At 34.2% G+C, this 21,826-nt stretch overlaps 1 protein-coding gene, 1 long non-coding RNA gene and 1 pseudogene across 2 annotated transcripts; 2 read left to right on the top strand and 1 right to left on the bottom strand.

Moving 5' to 3' along the window:
* Positions 1-5,038: 5,038 nt before the first annotated feature.
* On the bottom strand, positions 5,039-18,520 carry LOC120147984. The gene is made up of 3 exons (XR_005518331.1): positions 18,422-18,520; positions 16,186-16,190; positions 5,039-5,120 (listed from the first exon to the last, which is right to left on the bottom strand). It is a non-coding gene; the product is annotated as an uncharacterized LOC120147984 (long non-coding RNA).
* Positions 5,931-7,796, top strand: LOC120147983 (annotated as a pseudogene).
* Positions 18,521-18,901: 381 nt separating the features above from the next.
* Positions 18,902-21,393, top strand: LOC120147880 (MDIS1-interacting receptor like kinase 2-like). Its single transcript, XM_039161137.1, has 5 exons — positions 18,902-18,906; positions 19,100-19,233; positions 19,972-20,067; positions 20,288-20,823; positions 21,088-21,393. Exons 1-5 carry the CDS (start codon positions 18,902-18,904, stop codon positions 21,391-21,393), a joined length of 1,077 nt encoding a protein of 358 aa, XP_039017068.1.
* Positions 21,394-21,826: the final 433 nt, after the last annotated feature.

Below are 21,826 nucleotides of genomic sequence, written 5' to 3'. Positions count from 1 at the left end.
AAAGTGCAAACCTCATAAAAGAGAAGTTATGGTTTTCATAGAAAGTTTAAAATTCGAGGACGAATTTTCTTAAGGAGGAGAGAATTGTAATACCCCAAAAATTTAGATAATGACCAAAATGTAAATTTTGGAAGTTTGATGGCCAAAGTATAAAATTTGGGAAAAAGTTTAGGGAATTAAGTGATAATTTCCTAAAAAGAATTTTATTTTATAAATAGATGGTTTACTCTTGGGAGTAGAGTTTTATAGAAATCATATTGTTGGATTTGGAATTTAGTAAAGAAAGAGTTAAAGCCGGTAAGAAATCGGTAAATTCCGATCGAATTGGAATTTTACAAAAATTTGAAGGATGTTATAAAATGGTTGGAAATATTATTTTAATATTTTATATCAGAGAAATTTGGTCTGGAAATGTGCAAATTTCCAGATTTAACCGAAACTGTGAAATTTAGTGACTAAAACGCAAGTTTTGAAAATTTCAGGGCATTTTCGTAGGTCAAAGTCAAATTAAATTATATTTGACTTTGTAATATCAGATGGCTTGGGTTTATGGTGATTTTGGAGATTCATTAAGGGTGTTTTGGTCTTATCACAATTAAATGAATAATATATTCATTTAAAGTGGAATGAAATGTAAATTAAGATGACATTTCAACCAAATGTGTTCATCTTCTCCTCCAAAAGCTGCGTGGGTTTCTTCAAAGGTAAGAGATCTTCAACTCATGTTTCAAGCAATTTCTTTAGGATTATGAGTATGATGAAAATAGAAAATGGTTATTTGCGAAAAACGCTATCATTTGATATCAATATTGCATGATAATCTTGCTTGATTCAAATATCCCCAAATCTAGAAATTTGGTTTTATACTATGGTTGTTAACTTGATGATGATTATTGATGATTTTGAGGTTGTAAGAATTGATGAAGAACACAAGGACGAGGTTAAAGAAAAACAATGTAGATTTTGGGAATTACAGTAAGTTCGAAAATTCACTAGAAAATATATAAAAATAATTTGGAGGTTATTTTTATATATTGTGTTCATATATGGATCTAGTTTCGTTTAAAATAAACGGGGATCAATTTCAAATTGTATACAAATAGATATGAATTGTTAACTGAGGAAAGGTCAGAAAAGTCGGACAGCAGAATTCTGTAACAAAACAGATTCTGTTGGTGAACTTTGAAAATTCACCATAAATTGTACAGAATGAATTAGAATGATTTATTTATATGGATAGATTCGTATTCGAGTCTAGTTTTCAATGGAAAAAACGGAATTAAAATCCAGTGTGTGTATCAATACAGTTTAATGATTCTTTAAAGGTAGTACGAGTTGTCTGAATTCTGGAAAATTGATGGGTTATTGTGTAAGTGTTATATAATTGATGTACTATGCTGGAATTGTTGTTTGAGAATTGAAATGAGTGTTAAATGTGAAATTGATTATTTTGGGAAGATTGAAATGATTGGTGATTTAAGTACAACAATTGCATAGTTGGGATACGTAAATGTATTAATGCTTTTGTAAAAGCATTTGAATGGAAATAATTTCAATGTTGGAATTATTGGTATTAAGAATTTAAGTGGTAAAATGGTGAAGACCATTTTGAGTAAATGGGAAAAGTTGGTTCCAATGTTATAAGGAATAATTAAGAGTTAAATATTTTGATAGATGATGAATTTCAAATATAGTATGGAGATATGGTGGAATGTATTTATGTTAGTAAAATACTAACATATGGATTATTATGAATTGATGATTTATACAGATTGTGATTGATTTGTAATCGAAGCAAATCAAATATAAAAGGGCTTATGGTGAACAATAGTGAGGCTTATATATTTTGAAAGACATAAAGTGTCAAGGTGAGTGCAATACATGCATGAAATTATACATGGATGTTTTATACATCATAAGGAAGACTTACGATAAGTCGACCTTGTTTATATCGACATGATTTTATATCATTTTTTATAAATTGACATTGAGATATCAGAGGATGAAATTAAAATGCATTGATCATGAAAACAAAATGTGATATTTTACCATGAATGTTTTCGGGTATGAACTGCCCAATGTTAAATTTGATAATATACTTTGCCATAGATGGATCGAATAAAATAGACTATATGCCCAAGTAAGTCATTGAGGGACAGGGTATAGTTGGCATGTCATAGAGTATAGCAGCTGCAGGTTTATATTAACACTATAGTGTGTAAGGACACTAAATGCAGGTTTATATCTGGATTAGCACTATAGCGTAAGCTTAGTGTAGGTGGTGGGCACGACCTTATGTGTATTGTCCGGATTAGCACTATGGCGTAAGCTTAGTGCAGGTTTAGCAGTACGGTGCAGGTATTTTACTCGTATACCCAGGGTCCTTAGGGTGTTATATTGGGCTATTGTCTATGGTTTATTGGTTAATAATAGTAACCATGCAAATAAGCTTATGAGCTTACAGAATAATGGCAAGTATATTGGAAAAAAAAATAAGCTTACGAGCTTATGGAATTTTAAATGGTAAGTATTTTGGTAAAAATAAGCTTATGAGCTTATGGGATAAAAGGTAAGAAATTTATATTATATTGATTATGGTAAAATATTGAAGATGCTATTAGCATGGTTTTATGGCATTGGATTTGAAATCTAAATTCATGCATGAATTGTATTGCACTATATATTGTTTTAATTGCCTCACTAAGTTTATACTTAGCGTGTGATGATTTTCACGCGTAGGTAAAAAGCAAAGAATAAGAATAAAGAGTTCAGAACGACATCAAGCATCGAGAGGTATATTTCAATATCAGTAAGACATCCTATTGTGAAATTTGATTTTAGATAGTGTCATGTAATTTGGAAATGTTTAATTTAATTATTGAGTAAATTTTTAGGAATTTTTATAGTGATGAAAGGTTAATTTTTATGAGTTTTATATGTAAATTTTCGTAAGTTACTGTAGCATGAACAGTAACCAACCCCGTTTTAAACCAAAATTTCCAGTATGAAAAAGGGTACCGATTCCCCTGCTACAGGGAATCGATTCCCCCACTGTTCACTGTTCACTGTTCACTATTCGGGTACTATTCACTATTCATAATTAAAAATATTTTGAATTAAATTGGTTACAACGAAACGTAATTTTTATGATATTATAATTTTATAATATCATTTACTATTTTAAGAAAATAAATTTTAAATTGCTTTCGAATCGTAAAATGGTTTTAGAAAATACGGGTGACATCCGTAATCTGTATAGGTATAAATATACGAGTTACGTGTGTTACAGAAACAAAATGATTCAAATTAACTACAACATAATATTTAAGGTAAAACATATTAAATAATAAATATAATTATATAACTATATAATTAAAAAATAAATTTGGGGTTAAAAAAATAATAACAAAATGATATTGTTTGGTTTAATTTTTTTTAAAACAATCTCACATGGCTAAGAAACATAGAAGAGCATCCCAAAAGTCTAAAGAGTAAAAATATGATAACAAAACAATCTCACATTGCTAAGAAACATAGAAGCGCATCACAACTAACTTCTATAAATAATAGAGGTAATTTCACATTCAAAATCATGGAACATTTTAGTGAGCATTGAGTGAACTATTCTTTCACTTCAATCAAGCTCGAATTTTAGGCTTCAATCGAGCTTCTAATTTTTTTTTTGAGTTCAAGTCTTTTTGAGTTCAAGTTTCAATATTATATTTCGAGTTTGAGTTGAACTTGATAATTTTTAGCTTGTGAGTTTGAGTTGAGTTGAGCTTACTTTTAAAGTTTTCAAGTTCGAGTCGAGCTTAGCAATACTCGAGTTCGACTTGGCTCGTTTAACAAACGACGTTTTTTGGTTTAATTATTTAAAAAAAAAACAAACAAAAATCCCGATTTTTCCCGGTTTTTTCCGATTTTCAACCGATCTGGTTCGAACGGTTCAGCGGTTCTGGCCGGTTCACTAATAACGATTCAACCGGTTTAGATTGAACCAGACTAAATAACGGTTCTCGATTGAACCGGCCGATCCAGTCCGATTTTAAGACATAGCCCATATCTACTAGGTAAATTACAGAAAGATTACATCTCTAAAAAAAGTGAAAAAGGTTAGTTAACACGCTTGTCCACGAAAAGCATGGCAGGACAGATGTAACGAGTAGGTTAGTGATTGGGTTCCTTTTTTAATCATGATTGGTGATTCACTTCCACTGTCCCATGAGATGAGGAGATAACTGAATGGAAAAGGTAGGCAATAATTGTGATATTCTTTATTCCTAATCATATATTCATATTCCCACCAACTAGTTTCCCTCTAAACTTGAGTGTAACCAGTACTTGCTCTTATAATTTTAAGCTATGGCATCTTTTATCAACAACTTGACATCTTTATCATTCAGTGTCTTCTTCACCCTGCTGCTGCTCTCTTCTTTCCATGTCTTTGGTTCTGTTTCTGCCACTTTCAGAGATGAGCCATCATCACCACAGAAGGAAGCCGGTTCTCTTCTAAAATGGAAGGCCAGTCTCGATAAGAAAACTCAGTCTTTCCTCCCTTCTTGGGATGGAAACGACCCCTGTAACTGGACCGGGATCATTTGCGACGAGTCCACAAGTGTGAGCCATTTAAACCTTTCGAGTTCCAGTTTGAGAGGTACACTTCTTGGCTTCAGCTTCTCTTCTTTCCCCAAACTTGTTCTTGATCCAAGCTGTAATTATCTCAGTGGAACCATACCATCAGATGTTGGTACTCTATCCAGATTAAGATACCTTGACTTGACTTCCAATTGTCTTTCTGGTGAAATTCCTGCAACTATAGGAAACTTGACAAATCTGCTCTTTCTATACTTTGGCGTAAACAAACTCTCTGGTACCATACCTCAACAAATTGGAATGTTGAAGTCCCTGAATGAACTCCAACTCCTTGAAAATAATCTGACTGGTTCTCTCCCTCCATCTATTGGAAACCTAAGTAACTTATCTTATCTTATCCTTCGTAGCAATAAAATTTCGGGGTCCATACCAAAAGAAATTGGAATGTTGAGTGCCCTTAAACGGTTTGATTTGTCTAATAATAGTCTTATTGGTGAAATTCCTGGTTCTATAGGAAACTTGACAAACTTACTCTTTCTCTACTTATTCCAAAACAAGCTTTCTGGTTCTATACCTCAACAAATTGGAATGTTGAAGTCCCTGAATGAGCTCGACTTATCCGAAAATAATCTGGTTGGTTCTCTTACTCGCTCTATCGGAAACTAAACCAGTTTGCATTATCTTGGCCTCTTTTATAATAATATTTCCGGGTCCATACCGAAAGAAGCTGGAATGTTGGGTTCCCTTGTTAACCTGAAGCTGTTCACCAACAGCCTTAGTGGTTTCATTCCAACAGAGATGAACAATCTTTCAAGTTTGAAAGTATATGATCTCAGTGAAAACTACTTGATAGGACATTTACCACAGCAGGTGTATCTTGGCGGAGCACTTGAAATTTTTGCTGCACTTAACAACTATTTGACAGGTCCAATCCCCTTGAAGAACTGTACAAGTTTACGTAGAGTTCGGCTTGAACACACTTACGGGTAATGTATCGGAGATTTAGGCGTATACCCAAACTTGGACTATTTTGATCTGAGTTATAATAAATTGATTGGTGAGCTATCACCAAAATGTGGTCAGTGCCACAATCTAACAAGCCTAAAGCTCTCGAACAATAATATCTCCGGTGCGATACCCTCGGAACTTGGAAAAGCAACTCAGGTACAAGTGTGTGACCTTTCTTTAAATCATCTAACTGGGGGCATTCCAAAGGAACTAAGAGAGCTGAAATTCTTGTTCGACCTTAACCTGAACTATAATCATCTTTCAGGCAGTATTCCCCCGGAAATCGAAATGTTGTCCGGTCTTGCTCGTCTTAACTTGGTTCAAACAACTTAAATGGCTCCATTCCACGATGGTTGTGGAAGTGCAAGACACTCTTGGAACTAAATCTGAGTGTCAATAGATTGAGTGGAGCCATTCCTTCTGAGGTTGGCAACTTGTCTTTCCTTCAAGTTCTTGATCTCAGCCAGAATTTGCTGATCGATAAAATACCGGAGCAAGTCGGGAACTTGAAATCTCTGGAAAAGCTGAACCTCTCTCGGAATAAGCTCACCGGTGTTATTCCGTCGACTTTGGATGATATGGTAAGTCTAACATCAGTTGATATATCTGAAAATCATTTGCAGGGTCCTCTTCCACACAACAAGGCCTTTCAAGAGGCTTCATTGGAGGCTTTGAGGAACAACGAAGGCTTGTGCGGAAATACCACTGGTCTGGAACCATGTTCCTCAAATTTAAACCATGATGCTGATCAGAAGAAAAACAGCAAAATTGTGATTGCAACTCTAGTCCCGATTTCATGCACACTGCTACTTGCATTTGTTATCTTTGGGATTCTTTCTTTTTCACAACGAAGAGAAACGAACACCAATAACATGCCACGGATAGTAGTAAGTGATAATCTGTTTGCAATTTGCAACTTTGATGGGAAAATGGTGTACAAGAACATTGTTGAAGCAACTGAAGAATTCGACTCCAAATACTGCATCAGAGTCGGAAGATATGGAAGCGTTTACAAGAAACAATTGTCTAATGGTCAAGTGGTTGCTGTGAAGAAACTTCATCCAGTTCCGGAAGATGGGGTGGCGGATCAAAAGGCTTTTTGCAGTGAGATTCAAGCTTTGACTGAAATACGCCATCGCAATATTCTGAAACTTCACGGTTTCTGTTCACATCCCCGACACTCGCTTTTGGTATACGAGTTCTTGGAAGGAGGAAGCCTGGAGAAGTTGCTAAAGACCGATGAACAAGCAGTGGAGTTGGATTGGATTAAGAGAGTAAACGTTGTTAAAGGCGTGGCTAATGCTGTGTCCTATATGCACCATGACTGCTCCCCCTATAGTTCATCGTGATATTTCGAGCAAGAATATTCTGCTTGATTCAGACTATGAGGCTCATGTTGCAGACTTTGGCGCAGCCAGGCTTCTAAAGCTCGACTCATCCAATTGGACGTCATTCGAAGGCACTTCTGGTTACTCGGCGCCAGGTATGTTTCTTTAATTCTTCCTATCTTTTTCATTTTTTATGCTATAATTGTTCTGAATTTAGATAAAGTAAATTGTTGAACACAAGCTGAAGTAATCATGCACTTGAGATTGCTTATTGTTTTGTAGAGCTTGCTTATACAATGAAAATCAACGAAAAATGCGATGTATTTAGCTTCGGAGTGGTGGCATTGGAAACACTTATGGGAAGACGTCCTGGGGATCTGATATCTTTTCTTCATCATCATTTTCTTCCTTCTCACCATCATGCACATCATCAGAAGAAACCTTCATTCATTTACTACTGAAAGATCTGTTAGACGAGCGTCTTCCATCTCCGAGGAGACAAACAGCATCCAAAGTGGTGTCCATTGTAAAACTAGCATCTCGATGCTTACGTGTCACTGCACAATCTCGACCAAGTATGCTACAAGTTTCTCAGGAGCTCTCAACTCAGGATCCACCCTTATTGGAGCCTTTTCACAAAATAACATTAAGCCAATTACTTGATTCTAGCGGTTATACATCCTGAAGGCTGCACATGGAATTACTGCCCTTTTTCCGTTTTTCCTGTTCTGATTGTACATTTCCTCGATTTCCCATGTCGTATCACTTGTTTTTCCTGTTAGTGTGTATAATTCCATGCTGTTTATTTGGACCTTATGAGCATAGAACAGTTTCCAAAGTGTAACAGGCAAGTCTTAGTTGTTTTTGTGTGAATCCTTGAATGCATCAACCAAAAACAAGAAAGATATAGGCTTCCCAGATTGAATCAGTTCCATAAATATGAAAAGAAACGTATTATCCATGCTCTTTCTTTGAGCGCATCAGCATGCATCTCTCGACAAGTAAGAGATCCCGGTGCTTCTATTCGGATCTATAGCTTCTATCTGAATGGAGTAATTCCTCCAATTTATGCTTTGCTTCTTTCCGAGGGTATTAAAACCTTATACAAATCACCTAATGAACTTAAAAGGGATTAAAGATTCTCGGTGCTAATATTGATGTCCCTTGGCTTGGCATCATTATTTGTATATCAAGCTGAAACATACTAATTTTCTGTGGTTCGATGTAAACTGATCTGAGATCAAAGTGTTCTGAGAAAGTTATTCACATGGAGGTCGGTTTGTGCAATGATCCCGAGCACTCTATTGGTTCAATTGGAGCAGGCTCAGCAAATGCAGCAACATTACGTGTTGTAGCTGGAGATGCTCTAAGTAGAATGGTTCAAAGTATTTATCAGCCATTGAAGGTTTGGTCATTGCTTTTGTTGCTGATCACTATATTTGCAAAATCGGGAGCTGAGTTGAGACTGTGTAGCATTAGGAAAAAACTATTTGGTTTGCTAGGTGCTGCTCATTCCTGAAATATGATGAAAATGATGAAATGAAAGGATGAAATATAATCCTTCCCCCCGTTATAGGATTTTCACATGCAAGAATTTTCTAAAGAGTTTGTCTTTTATTTGATAAGATCACTATCAAGAATGTCAAGAAGGAAAATGATGGTGACGATGAAACAGTGTGGCACAATGATGACAATATTCGTGTAACACCTTCAACCCGTACCCGACCCGGATACAACTCTAAGGTGTCACATTAACTTTTCAACTTTTTAACTCTTTGAAAATTTTGACTTTTATTGGAAAAATGAAAATGCATTTACAAAACATATCATAGCATCTACAATTTAAACATTTATAGTACATGCCAACCAAAATTTACCATAACAAAAACACATACAATTCAAATCTCTCTGATCTAATAATCTTCACCAGTATGCTGCCCTTTTTTTTGCTTACTCGGCTTGCACCTCGAATCTCTTTAGACCTACGTGTGAAAACAATCACGCTAAGTCTATGACTTAGTAAGATAATGAGTATAAAGCACTAAACCATTTATGTAACTTTTTCAAAATAACATTAGTACAAAATAAATATTCTTCATACTTACAACATATATACTCAACATTACTAACTTATAACTATTGGATACTTGATTTTCATTTCCTTGAAACATTATATCAAATCCAATAGACATTTCATGAACATTTATACGTTACTCATTGTTCAATTTTAATTTGTTTTATTAGCCTAATGTATATTGATGAGAACTCAAGGTATGTGAGTATATTGAGGTTTACACTAATGCAGTCACCACTGCTCATATATTGCATCGAAGTGTCACATATTTGTCCCAAAGCCACATAGATCCTGACTCTTGGCATGCAACTATATCCCTAATTCTCATAAAATTACTTTGGGCTTATTCCATATAATTTTTAATATATTATTCAAATGTATTTTATTCACATATATCACATTCACGTAGAATAATTCCACATAGGCTAAGGTTTCTTATCACATTTTCACATAGAGCTTATTCTCATAGTATTTCATTCACATAAATTTATTCACATAGCATATATTAGCATAGAATCTTTTCACATAAACATATACTCATTTCATTTCACCGGATCTTTCTTAACTTATCATTATCACATAGGACATACTCATAACATTTCATATGTCATTATTCAAATATCATTCTTATGTAAACATGTTCACAATATTCATATTTTATAGTATTTCACATAGAATATATATAAATATATACTCATAGAATAAAATTTAAACATTTCTTTTAAAATATGATTTAACTAAAACCACAATAATACCAACATTTTGTTTAAAAGTATAAGGTGCTTTCGCAAGTCTCCTCCAATCATATATATAATAATAAGAGCACTCACATTTGCCTCACTTAAGCCCTAAGCACTCCTTTCACTTTCACCTTATCTTTATACGTCAATTCACACTTGCTTTCAATCAAATCTACACATTAATATGATCAATATGAATATCGGAGCTCAATTAACATCTAGCAAATTAACCTTTACTTAAGCGAAATGAAGAACCAAATTTAATAATTCAGACTGAGTAGTATCGGTACTCTCTTGTAGTGTCGATACTTCCTTCTATGGTACTATACCTACTTCAGTATCGATACCATTTCGACATTCTGGAATTCATCTTTACTTACAGTATCGATAACTTATCCTTGGTAACAATACCTTCACATCAGTATCAATACTTCTTCAACCAATCGATATTGTTCATCCATTATAATTTCCTTCAATTTAACTTATAGTATCAGTATTGTTCTTCCAGTACCGATACCTTACCCAGAAATCCTTATCTCATTTCGAAATTTACCCAAACTCACTTAAATCTCTTACCATAACTCTATGTATGCTTTTAAACTCATTATCACTTACCTCAACTATATCCAATAATCTCCTTTAACATCCAAATTTATCCATATAACTCTTGAGATTAAAAATCATATCAATTTTCAGACATTCTCTCCATCAATCTAAGACTTCAATTACCTTAATTAGGCCTTTGACAAGTCAAATATGCCTTTAGAATCAAGTTACTAACCAAATTTCATCCTTTCACTTAAAACCACTTTACTAATTCACAAAAAATTCCTAAATCTGTAGGATATATCATCTTTAAGCTCCTTAAGTTTTTATACCACCAAGGATTAAAAACCAACTCAAAAACGAAAGAAACCCAACTTGAAATTAACTCACCTTAACAATGAGCTTCACGTGAAGAGAAGAAGAGAAAAAGAAGAAGAGTATCCATAAATTTCTTTTCCCACATGCTAAATATCTTTAGGAAATGAATTTTAAATTATTTTCTTGCTAAAAGACCATAGCCCCTTCATTCTTCACTATTTGATAATAAGTCCTAAACAAAATTCCCAAAGTATCCTTGAACTTTTTAATTATCAAAATTAAACCATTAACTTTTAAATCCTTACAATTTAGTTACTAACCCGAGGTTTGGGTATTACAATTCTCCCCTTAAGAAAATTCGTCCTCAATTTCACTGTACAAAGAGATGAGGAAATGCCTCCTTATGCCCTTTTATGCTCCATTCTTTTCTTTCTTTGTATAATTTCTTCAAAACTTTAACTAACTGAATCTTCTATTTCCTTAATTGTTTGATTTCAAGTGTTAAAATTTGTACTGGCTCTTCTCCTAGATCAAGTCAATTGAACTTCTATCTCTTCAAGTGTTATGATGTAAGAACAATCTAATCAATATCTCCTCAACCTGAAACATTAAAACCTGATGAATATTTATTCTGTGGCAATGTTAACTGATAGGCTACTGATCCAATTCCTTTTGAGATCTCCTAAGGTCAATGAATTTAGGACTAAACTTTTCTTACGTCCAGAAGAAGAATCTTCATCTACTTGAAATTCAATTTTTTATCTTTAAATCTGCGTAGGACTTTTTTCGATTAGCAACTATCTTAAGATTATCTTGAATAATCTTCACTTTATGTTCAACTTCTTGGATCGGATTTGTCCCTATTAAGTCTCGGTCTTTTAATTCTAACCATATTAATGGTGTCCGACACTTTCACTCATATAAGTCTTCACATTGAGTGATCTTAATACTTTACTTTAACTTGCTGACATGACAACTATTTAAAACAAACTCAATGATAACTCTTTACATCTTTTCTCTTAAAAAATCATTATTCAATCCAGTAAAAAAGGCTTTATAAAATCAAAACATGGTATTACTTTAAAGATAATCACTTATTAAAAACTCAAAAGTATAAATGTCTTTCAGTTTTGTATCATCAGCCACTACCTTAACCTTTCATGGTTGTAGTTGATAAACATGTCCTCATTTTTCAAGAATTACTTCATTTTGTGTCTTTCACTCCTTCGATTTAATACATACTTTTGACTTTTTAGATCCTTATGGATATCACATCATTCACCAAATAATTAATGGTGTTCTATCACAAAGCATCCCCAATCATTGCTAACTCGAGATCGTGAATCAATTGATTTATTTCATCTTCTCTAATTGCTTAACAGTGTAACTTCAACTTTTCTTCTTGTGCAAACACACACATCCTATAATTATGATACTCATTTTCCACTATTTTCTTGGCACTTAATAGTTCCAATAAGTAACATGCCTATCATCTATAACTTGGTTAGGGGAATATAATTGTCTACTATCTTTATCATCTTAATTGAGTCTACATGGCTAAGGAATACAACCTAACAAAATTCCACATTTACTATTTGTCAACTTATCATACCATGCTCCCATATCCTTTAAACTCGATCACCCACTCCTTAACATAACTTCAAAATCTAAATAATTTGATAAGACTAACCATCAATCTGCGGATGGAAAGTAATGCAAAAATTAAATCGAGTTCCGAAAGCCTTGTTCAAAGAATTTTAAAATCTTGAAGTAAACCTTAGATCCCATCAGATATAAATAAACTGGCACTCCATGTAGTCTAACTATCCTTGATGTATAATTTTGTATACTTATCCATTGAAAAAAACCCGTTCGAACCGGAATGAAATGTGTTGTCTTTGTTAACTGCTCCACAATTACCCAAATTGAGTCCTTTTTTGTTCGATGAAAAGGTAACCCGTTGCAAGATCCATTAAAACTCTTTCTCAGTTCTCCTGAGAACTAAAATTGTTTACTTTTATTCCAAATTATTTAATAACTTAATTTCAACATATCAAGCTTATAAGCTATACCTCTTTAAAATCCTTGTCATACTTGGTTCTCTAAACCATTCACTTTAATTTCTTAAGTCTTTAATTACCTTAACATCTCATATACTCCTCCATTTCCTTGATTTCCTGTTCTATCCTTAACATGTACTTATATAAATTCATCCTTTATTCTAATAAACTTGAACTTTACCTTTGCATTCCTGGTGCTATTTCTTCTTCCAACAACCAATGGATGTAATATATTAATTTCCATAACTTTCTTATAGGTCATAGAAAGTCATATATATACTCATAACTCGGAAATTTTTCCCTTTTTAATTCAAAATCTTACTTGTAACATATGTCATCTCTTTTTCTTCGTACTCCAATATCCTTCTCAAATGGTATGAAAATCATCACCATACTACTTGAAATCCTTACTGACTGCCAAATTATTGCACATTCCTAAGTTTGGTAATCTACACTCCTTTATAAAGAATCTTATTCTTTATTATTCCTTATATTAATAATTTATCCCCTTGATCCATTAAAACTAAATTCAATTTTTATCTAACCATTTAAAATAATTTTTCCACTTCAACTTGTAATTTCTGACTGATTTTCTAATCCAGTTTACATAGTTTACATTTAAACTAACTTCTTATAACTAACAATTCCGAATTCCTATTCATTTTTCGAAATAAATTTCTCTTACTTCAAACAAAACCCACTTGCTTTATTTGTATTCCTCACCACATTGAATAAATTTCAAATATCTTCTGTGACATTGCAATTACTTCTCCGACTTATCTTTCACAACTATCCATTTCCAACTTACACTCAATCATAACTCAAACATATATACTTTCTACCATTCCTCCCTTAACTTCTTTCGGAAAGTTTAACCATTAATCTATATTCTACTTCATATCCTTCATTTATCTTTACTCTCTTTTTCAATCATCAAAATCTTGAAATCTTTTCGAGCCTCTCTGAATCATTACTTTGAACAATCTTCTATAGCTTAACAAAAAAATATTTAATCTGCAACCAAAATTATTATACATCCTTGATAGCAACTTATATGTTATTTATTCTTGCCTTTGTGGCTTGAAAACATTTAACCATTACTCTATATTGGTATTATTGTTTTTCCAATTGAGTAAATTTGTAGTCTCGTTTCAATTTACTCTTTTACCCAATGGAAAAACATTCTTTACCAACCTTAAGAAAAATTCATACAATAATCCCTTTTAATTAATCAAATATTATAAATCCCCGGAAGATGGTACTTTTCTTCTTTACTACTTTACTTAATGGACGAAAATTTGTCAATAATTTCATAACTTATCTTTCTTCCTACATATCTTTCTAGAGGTGATTCAGGTAACCCTTATAGATACACAATTGGATACTCCCAAACAGTCAAATTATGCTTTAACTTAACTATGAAAGTTTGAGTATCCACCTCATCCACTAAGAAGGATTAACAATCTTATAATAATAACTGAATAATAGTTACTTCAAAATCCTATTAGGAAACATATTTACTGTATTTATCACTTTAGTCCACCATACACTTGCTTAACATATTAATAGTGACATTACTACATCCAACTCCTCCATTTAAAACAGTGAAAACCATTAAACAAAATTTCCTCATCACTTAGCCAAGATCCGTAGAAACAAGATCTTCTTCAACTCCTTCTTTAAACTTGGTGCTCCTAAACTTTTTATCTTTTTAACAACATTTCCTAGGAATCAGAGAAGTAGATAGTTGAAAACGCTTCAAAATCACATCCAACGTCAGAAAAGTACTCCCTGAGATGTCTGTTATTCACTTTGATGATTGCTACTTTTCTTATTAACTCTTTTTCCCCTTTCACTTCGAAAAATCTCTTTGTCTTACATCTAATATACCTAATCGCTTAAATATACTAGCAATGATAACATAATCATTACACTATTAGATCAGAGATATTTGTTATTTCGTTGGTATACAAACCAAACATTTTTTTACAGTCGATCGGCCGGTCTATTTAAAAAACTTGACTCAACCTAAGCTCTGATATCAATAATGTAACACCCTGACCCGTACCCAACCCGAATATACTCTAAGGTGTCACATTACTATTCAACTTTGACTCTTGAAAATTTTGACTAAAATTTGACTTTTATTGAAAAAAATGAAACACATTTACAAAACATATCATAACATCTAAAATTTAAACATTTATAGTACATGCCAACCAAAATGACCATAACAAAAACACATGCAATTCAAATCTCTCTGATCTATTAATCTTCACTAGTATGTTGCCCTTTTTTTGCTTACTCGGCTTGCACCTCGAATCTCTTTGGACCTACGTGTGAAAACAATCACACGCTAAGTCTATGACTTAGTGAGGCATAATGAGTATAATAAAGTAGTAAAACATTTATGTTACTTTTTCAAAATAACATTAAGTACAAAAATCAATATATTCTTCATAATTTATACATATTACTCAACATTACTTACTTTATAACTATTGGATACTTGATTTTACATTTCCTTAAAAACATTTCATATCAAATCCAATAGACATTTCATGAACATTTTATATTGTTACTCATTGTTCAAATTATTTAATTTGTTTTATTAGCCCAGCGTATTGCTAAGAACTCAAGGTATGTGAATACATTGAGGTTGTGCACTGATGCAGTCACCACTGCTCACATAATTTGCACTGAAGTGCCATAGTTGTCCTGAATGACCATGTAGGTTTATCCCGAATGACCACATGGAATCCTCGACTCTTGGCATGCCAACTATACCCCTAATTCTCATAAAATATACTTTGGGCTTTTCCATATAATTATTTAACATATCATTATTAAAAATGTCTTTTTCACATATATCACATTCACGTAGAATAATTCTGCATAAGCTAAGGTTTCTTATCACATTTTCATATAGAGCTTATTCTCATAGTTTTCATTTCACATAGCTTTTATTCACATAGCATATATTAGAATCTTTTCACGTAAAACATACTCATTTCATTCACCGAATCTTCTTAACTTATCATTTATTCACATAGATCATATATTCATAACATTTAATATGCCATTATTCAAATTATCATTTCTTCCGTAAAACATATTCACAATGTTCATATTTATAGTATTTCACATAGAATATATAAATATACTCATAGCAAAAATTTAAACATTTCTTTTAAAATGTGATTTAACTAAAACCACAAATAATACCAATCGTTTTGTTTAAAAGCATCTAAGGTTGACTTCTCGCAAGTCGTCCTCCAATCATATATATATAATAAATAAAGAGCACTCACATTTGCCTCACTTAAGCCCTAATCAACTCCTTTTCACTTTCACCTTATCCTTATTTGTCAATTCGTTCAGCACTTGCTTTCAATCAAATCTACACATTAACATGATCGATATGAATATCAGAGCTCAATTAATATCTAACCAATTAATCATTACTTAAGCGAAATGAAGAACCAAATTTAACAATTCAGACTGAATAGTATCAGTACTCTTCCTGTAGCACTGATACTTCTCTTATATTGTACCAATACTTCATTAATGATACAATTTCAATATTCTGGAATTTCATCTTTACTTACAGTATTGATACTTATCCTTGGTATTGATACCTTCACATCAGTATCGATATTTCTTCAACCAGTATCGATATTGTTCATCTAGTTCATATTATTTCCTTCAATTTAACCTTATAGTATGATAAGTTATTCCAGTACCGATACCCTTACCCATAATCACTTATTTCATTTCGAAATTTACCCAAAACTCACTTAAATCTTTTACCATAACTCTATGTATGCTTTTAAACTCATTATCACTTACCTCAACTAACTTATTTTAATATCTCCTTTTAACATCCAAATTTATCCATATAACTCTTGAGATTAAAAATCGTATCAAATTTTCAAACATTTTCTCCACCAATTCTAAGATTTCAATTACCTTAATTAGGCCTTTGACAAGTCAAATATGTCTTTAGAATCAAGTTACTAACCAAATTTCACCTTTCACTTAAAAACCTACTTTACTAATTTACCAAAAATTCCTAAATCCTGTAAGTTTCCTTAAGTTTCTATGCCACCCAAGGATTAAAAACAAACTCAAAAACGAAAGAAAACTCAACTTGAAAATTAACTCACCTTAACAATGAAGCTTCACGTGAAGAAAAGAATATAAAAAAAGAATAGTATCCAGAAATTTCCTTTTCCCACATGCTAAACGTCTTTAGGAAATGAATTTTAATTCTTTTCTTGCTAAAAGACTATAATGCCCCTACATTCTTAATTCTTTGATAATTAGTCCTAAACAAAATCCCAAATTAATCATTGAACTTTTCAATTAATCAAAATTAAATCATTAACTTTTAAATCCTTACACTTAGTTACTAACCCAGGTTTGGGGTATTACAATTCGTTCGATTAAAGTTAATAAGACTAACCAGTGGTAAGAGACTGCACTCAAGGATAGTCTTCTGTCAATATATTAACAGAGCAATATTATATGTTACCATCTCCTCTAAAGATGGATAATATGAGCCAAAACAAAAAAAAAGTTCGCAATGTGCAGACAAAAGCCGAACATATCATATGGAATTGTAGACTGTCTTCACCGATAGCATATATTGTTAAAGACCCTATTAAGATACTTGACGACAGCTTCAATTGCAGGTTGCTTTTGATGTTCTAAACAGCCTATTTTCAAATCTCTTATCATTCGGCTAGAATAGCACTAATTGTTGCATGAAACAAGCAGAAAGGTTGAATATTCCAAGTGATTGGTTTCAAGGCTTTCAATTCTGACTATAAACAGTTGTATGAAGGTCTGGATACAAAGATAAAAGGTTGGTGAACAACCTTGTTAAAAAAAAAACACGATTGGTTGTGGTGATTTAAGGGATAAATACTTGTAATGCAAAATAGGATATGAAGCATAAATTTCAGCCCCAATAATCACCATGCGTCCTGATACTCTGCATGGTTGAAATGCTTTTAGCTATAAGTGTAACACATGCTCTTCATTCATATTCATATTCCCTGCAACTAGTTCCCTATTTTAAGCAATGGTATCGTTTAACAACAAGGTAACATCTTTTACATTCAGGGTCTTCTTCTTCACCCTGCTGTTGGTTTCCCCTTTCCTTGTCTTTGGCTCTTCATCACCAGCAAGACAGAAGGAAGCCAGTGCTCTTCTAAAATGGAAGGCCACTCTCGATACTCAAAGTCAATCTTTCCTCCCTTCTTGGGATGGAAATGGCCCCTGTAACTGGACCGGGATCATTTGCGACAAGTCCACAAGTGAGCCCTTTAAACCTTTCGAGTTTTGGTTTGAGAGGTACACTTCATGGCTTTAGCTTGTCTTCTTTCCCCAGGCTTACTGTTCTTGATCTAAGCAATAATTATCTCAATGGAACCATTCCATCAGATGTTGGTACTCTATCCAGATTAAGATACCTTGACTTGTCTTACAATTACTTTTCAGGTGAAATTCCTGCTTCTATAGTTAACTTGACAATTTGACTAAACTTTCCCTTCCTGGAAATAAATTGATTGGTTCTACCCCTTCATCTATAGGAAACTTAAGTAACTTATCTGATCTTATCCTTTATAGTAATAAATTCGGGGTCCATACCAAAAGAAATTGGAATGCTGAGTGCCCTTAAACGGTTTGATTTGTCTAATAGTCTTATTGGTGAAATTCCTGGTTCTATAGGAAACTTGGCAAATTTACTCTTTCTCTACTTATACGCAAACGAGCTCTCTGGTTCTATACCTCAACAAATTGGAATGTTGAAGTCCCTGAATGACCTTGACTTATCCGAAAATAATCTGGTTGGTTCTCTTCCTCACTCTGTCAGAAATTTAACCGGTTTGCATTATCTTGGTCTCTTTGATAATAAAATTTCCGGATCCATACCGAAAGAAGTTGGAATGTTGAGTTCCCTTACCTACCTAAAGCTGTTCATTAACAACCTTAGTGGTTTCATTCCTACAGAGATGAACAATCTTACAAGTTTGAAAGTATATGACTCGGTGAAAACTACTTGATAGGCCATTTACCACAGCAGGTGTGCCTTGGCGGAGCACTTGAAATTTTTGCTACACTTAACAACTATTTGACAGGTCCAATCCCCTCGAAGAACTGTACAAGTTTACGTAGAGTTCGGCTTGAACACACTTACGGGGAATGTATCGGAAGATTTAGCCGTAAATGGGGTCAGTGCCACAATCTAACAAGCCTAAAGCTCTCGAACAATAATATCTCCGGTGCGATACACTCGGAACTTGGAAAAGCAACTCAGATACGAGTGTGACATTTCTTTAAATCATCTAACTGGGGGCATTCCAAAGGAACTAGGAGAGCTGAAATTCTTGTTCGACCTTAACCTGAATGATAATCATCTTTCAGGCAGTATTCCCCCGAAATCGAAATGTTGTCCGGTCTTGCTCGTCTTAACTTGGCTGCAAACAACTTAAATGGCTCTATTCCACGTTGGTTGTGGAAATGCAAGACACTCTTGGAACTAAATCTGAGTGTCAATAGTATTGAAAGTTGCCAGCTATGAAAGCACCAAATTGGTTTCAATAATGCACCGAAAGTGTATTATTGGCAGCAATGATAAAGTGCATTAGTTGGCATAATGATTCATCAAAATTATTATTTTTTTGTAATAGTAAAATCTCACATTTAGTCATTGTACTTTAGGATATTTTCAAGACTAGTTCTTAAGCTTTAACTACAAATACCCTAACTCATTTAGCTTCAAAATCATCCCAAAGCATTCTAGCTTTCTTCCAATACTAGAGAGAATTCAGAGAGTTTCTTGAGAGTTGTTTTCTCCTCCTTTTTATCAAGAGAGAATTATCATTGTTTTCTCCTTGGTAAATCGAGAGAAGTTGTAATTCTTATTTTCTCATAGTGAAATTCTTCTACCGTTGCCCGTGATTTTTACCCTATATTATTTAGGGGTTTTCCATGTAAATTGTGTCTTCTTTATCTTCATTTTTATTTCTCAAATTATCAGTTGCGATTTTACTCTATCCGATAGCCGTCTTCCGCAATAGATTGAGTGGAGCCATTCCTTCTGAGGTTGGCAACTTGTCTTTCCTTCAAGTTCTTGATCTCAGCCAGAATTTGCTGATCAATAAAACGGAGTAAGTCGGGAACTTGAAATCTCTGGAAAAGCTGAACCTCTCTGGAATAAGCTCGGTGTTATTCTGTCGACTTTGGATGATATGGTAAGCCTAACATCAGTTGATATATCCGAAAATCATTTGCAGGGTCCTCTTCCACACAACAAGGCCTTTCAAGAGGCTTCATTGGAGGCTTTGAGGAACAACGAAGGCTTGTGCGAAATACCACTCGTCTGGAACCATGTTCCTCAAATTTAAACCATGATGCTGATCAGAAGAAAAATAGCAAAATTGTGATTGCAACTCTAGTCCCAATTTCATGCACACTGCTACTTGCATTTGTTATCTTTGGGATTCTTTCTTTTTCACAACGAAGAGAACGAACACCGATAACATGCCACGGATAGTAGCAAGTGATAATCTGTTTGCAATTTGCAACTTTGATGGGAAAATGGTGTACAAGACATTGTTGAAGCAACTGAAGAATTCGACTCCAAATACTGCATCGGAGTCGGAAGATATGGAAGCGTTTACAAGACACAATTGTCTAATGGTCAAGTGGTTGTTGTGAAGAAACGTCATCCACTTCCAGAAGATGTGGTGGCGGATCAAAAGCCTTTTTGCAGTGAGATTCAAGCTTTGACTGAAATACGCCATCGCAATATTCTGAAACTTCACGGTTTCTGTTCACATCCCCGACATTCGCTTTTGGTATACGAGTTCTTGGAAGGAGGAAGCCTGGAGAAGATACTAAAGACCGATGAACAAGCAGTGGAGTTGGATTGGATTAAGAGAGTAAATGTTGTTAAAGGCGTGGCTAATGCTGTGTCATATATGCACCATGACTGCTCCCCTCCTATAGCCCATTGTTACATTTCAAGCAAGAACATTCTGCTTGATTCAGACTATGAGGCTCATGTTGCAGACTTTGGTGCTGCCAGGCTTCTAAAGCCTGACTCATCCAATTGGACCTCATTCGAAGGCACTTTAAGTTACACTGTAAACATTAATTTTTTCATATTATTATTATATATTATTATTATTATTATTAAAAAAATACAAGCCCAAAATCAGAGCCCATTTACAAATAGACCAGGAGGCCCGTTTTACAAATCCTTGAGGCCCAATCCAGTCCAGGCCCAGCAGAACCCTTCTAGGTTTTCATCATCTCAACTAGCTGCCTCAGCTCACAGCCGTTAGATCTGGCTTTGATCCAACGGCCCAGATGGTTCCAGGTGAAACCCTAGGGTTATGATACCCTAGGGACCATGCGGCGGCGCCTACACGTCCACACTCCACTGCCGACGCCTCGCCAGAATGCTCCAGAAACGCCACGACGTGCTCCACACGTCAAGCTCTATGGTGACTCACCACCATAACTATGGTAACTCACCGGACGATCCTTCTTTTAACCGGTCCGACGACAGCTTTGTGGTGGCCTATAAATATGGCCACCAAACCTGCAAAAGAAAAGACCAAGAGCAAGAACCCAAGAGCAAAACATCACCAACAACCAAGAAAAGAAACGATGAAGCAGAGCAATCAACAAGCACCCACATCAAGCAGTAAGCCAAAACAAAAATAAAGAGAGAAACGAGACTTACCTCGTCGGAGCCTCCCTATGCCGTTGAAGCCAAAACGTCGGGGTAACCACTTTAGATTTACGCATTTTGGTAGTGATCTAGGCTAAAATATCTTCGGATTTGGCTTTAGGGAAAGCCGGGCTTTAATTTGGGTAGATATGTAATTTTCGGCCACCATTTACAGTGGTCGTGCCAGTACGGCGGCGGCCGGTGTCTTTTTCCCTCCTGCGAGGGAAACTTAGAGAAAGGAGAGAGCATTTTGAATTTCTCTCTTTTAGAGAGAAAAAGAAAGGGAAAATGAGGCTTAGACATTGTTAGGGCCAGATTAAAGGGTATTTAAACCCCTCCTGAACGACGTCGTTTTAGGGGGGGTATTTGTGTAATTTCCCATAAAGGTCAAACCCTACGCGCAGGCCCTC

The sequence above is a fragment of the Hibiscus syriacus genome, unplaced genomic scaffold (assembly GCF_006381635.1).
Source record: "Hibiscus syriacus cultivar Baekdansim isolate YM2019G1 unplaced genomic scaffold, ASM638163v2 tig00110945_pilon, whole genome shotgun sequence".
NCBI lineage: Eukaryota > Viridiplantae > Streptophyta > Magnoliopsida > Malvales > Malvaceae > Hibiscus > Hibiscus syriacus.
This window is presented reverse-complemented; position numbering and strand designations above follow the sequence as displayed.

Coding starts and splice junctions, on each gene's coding strand:
- LOC120147880 (XM_039161137.1), top strand. Junction 19,234..19,971: donor ACTAAATCTGAGTGTCAATA/GTATTGAAAGTT, acceptor AATCATTTGCAG/GGTCCTCTTCCACACAACAA. Junction 20,068..20,287: donor TACCACTCGTCTGGAACCAT/GTTCCTCAAATT, acceptor ATGGTGTACAAG/ACATTGTTGAAGCAACTGAA.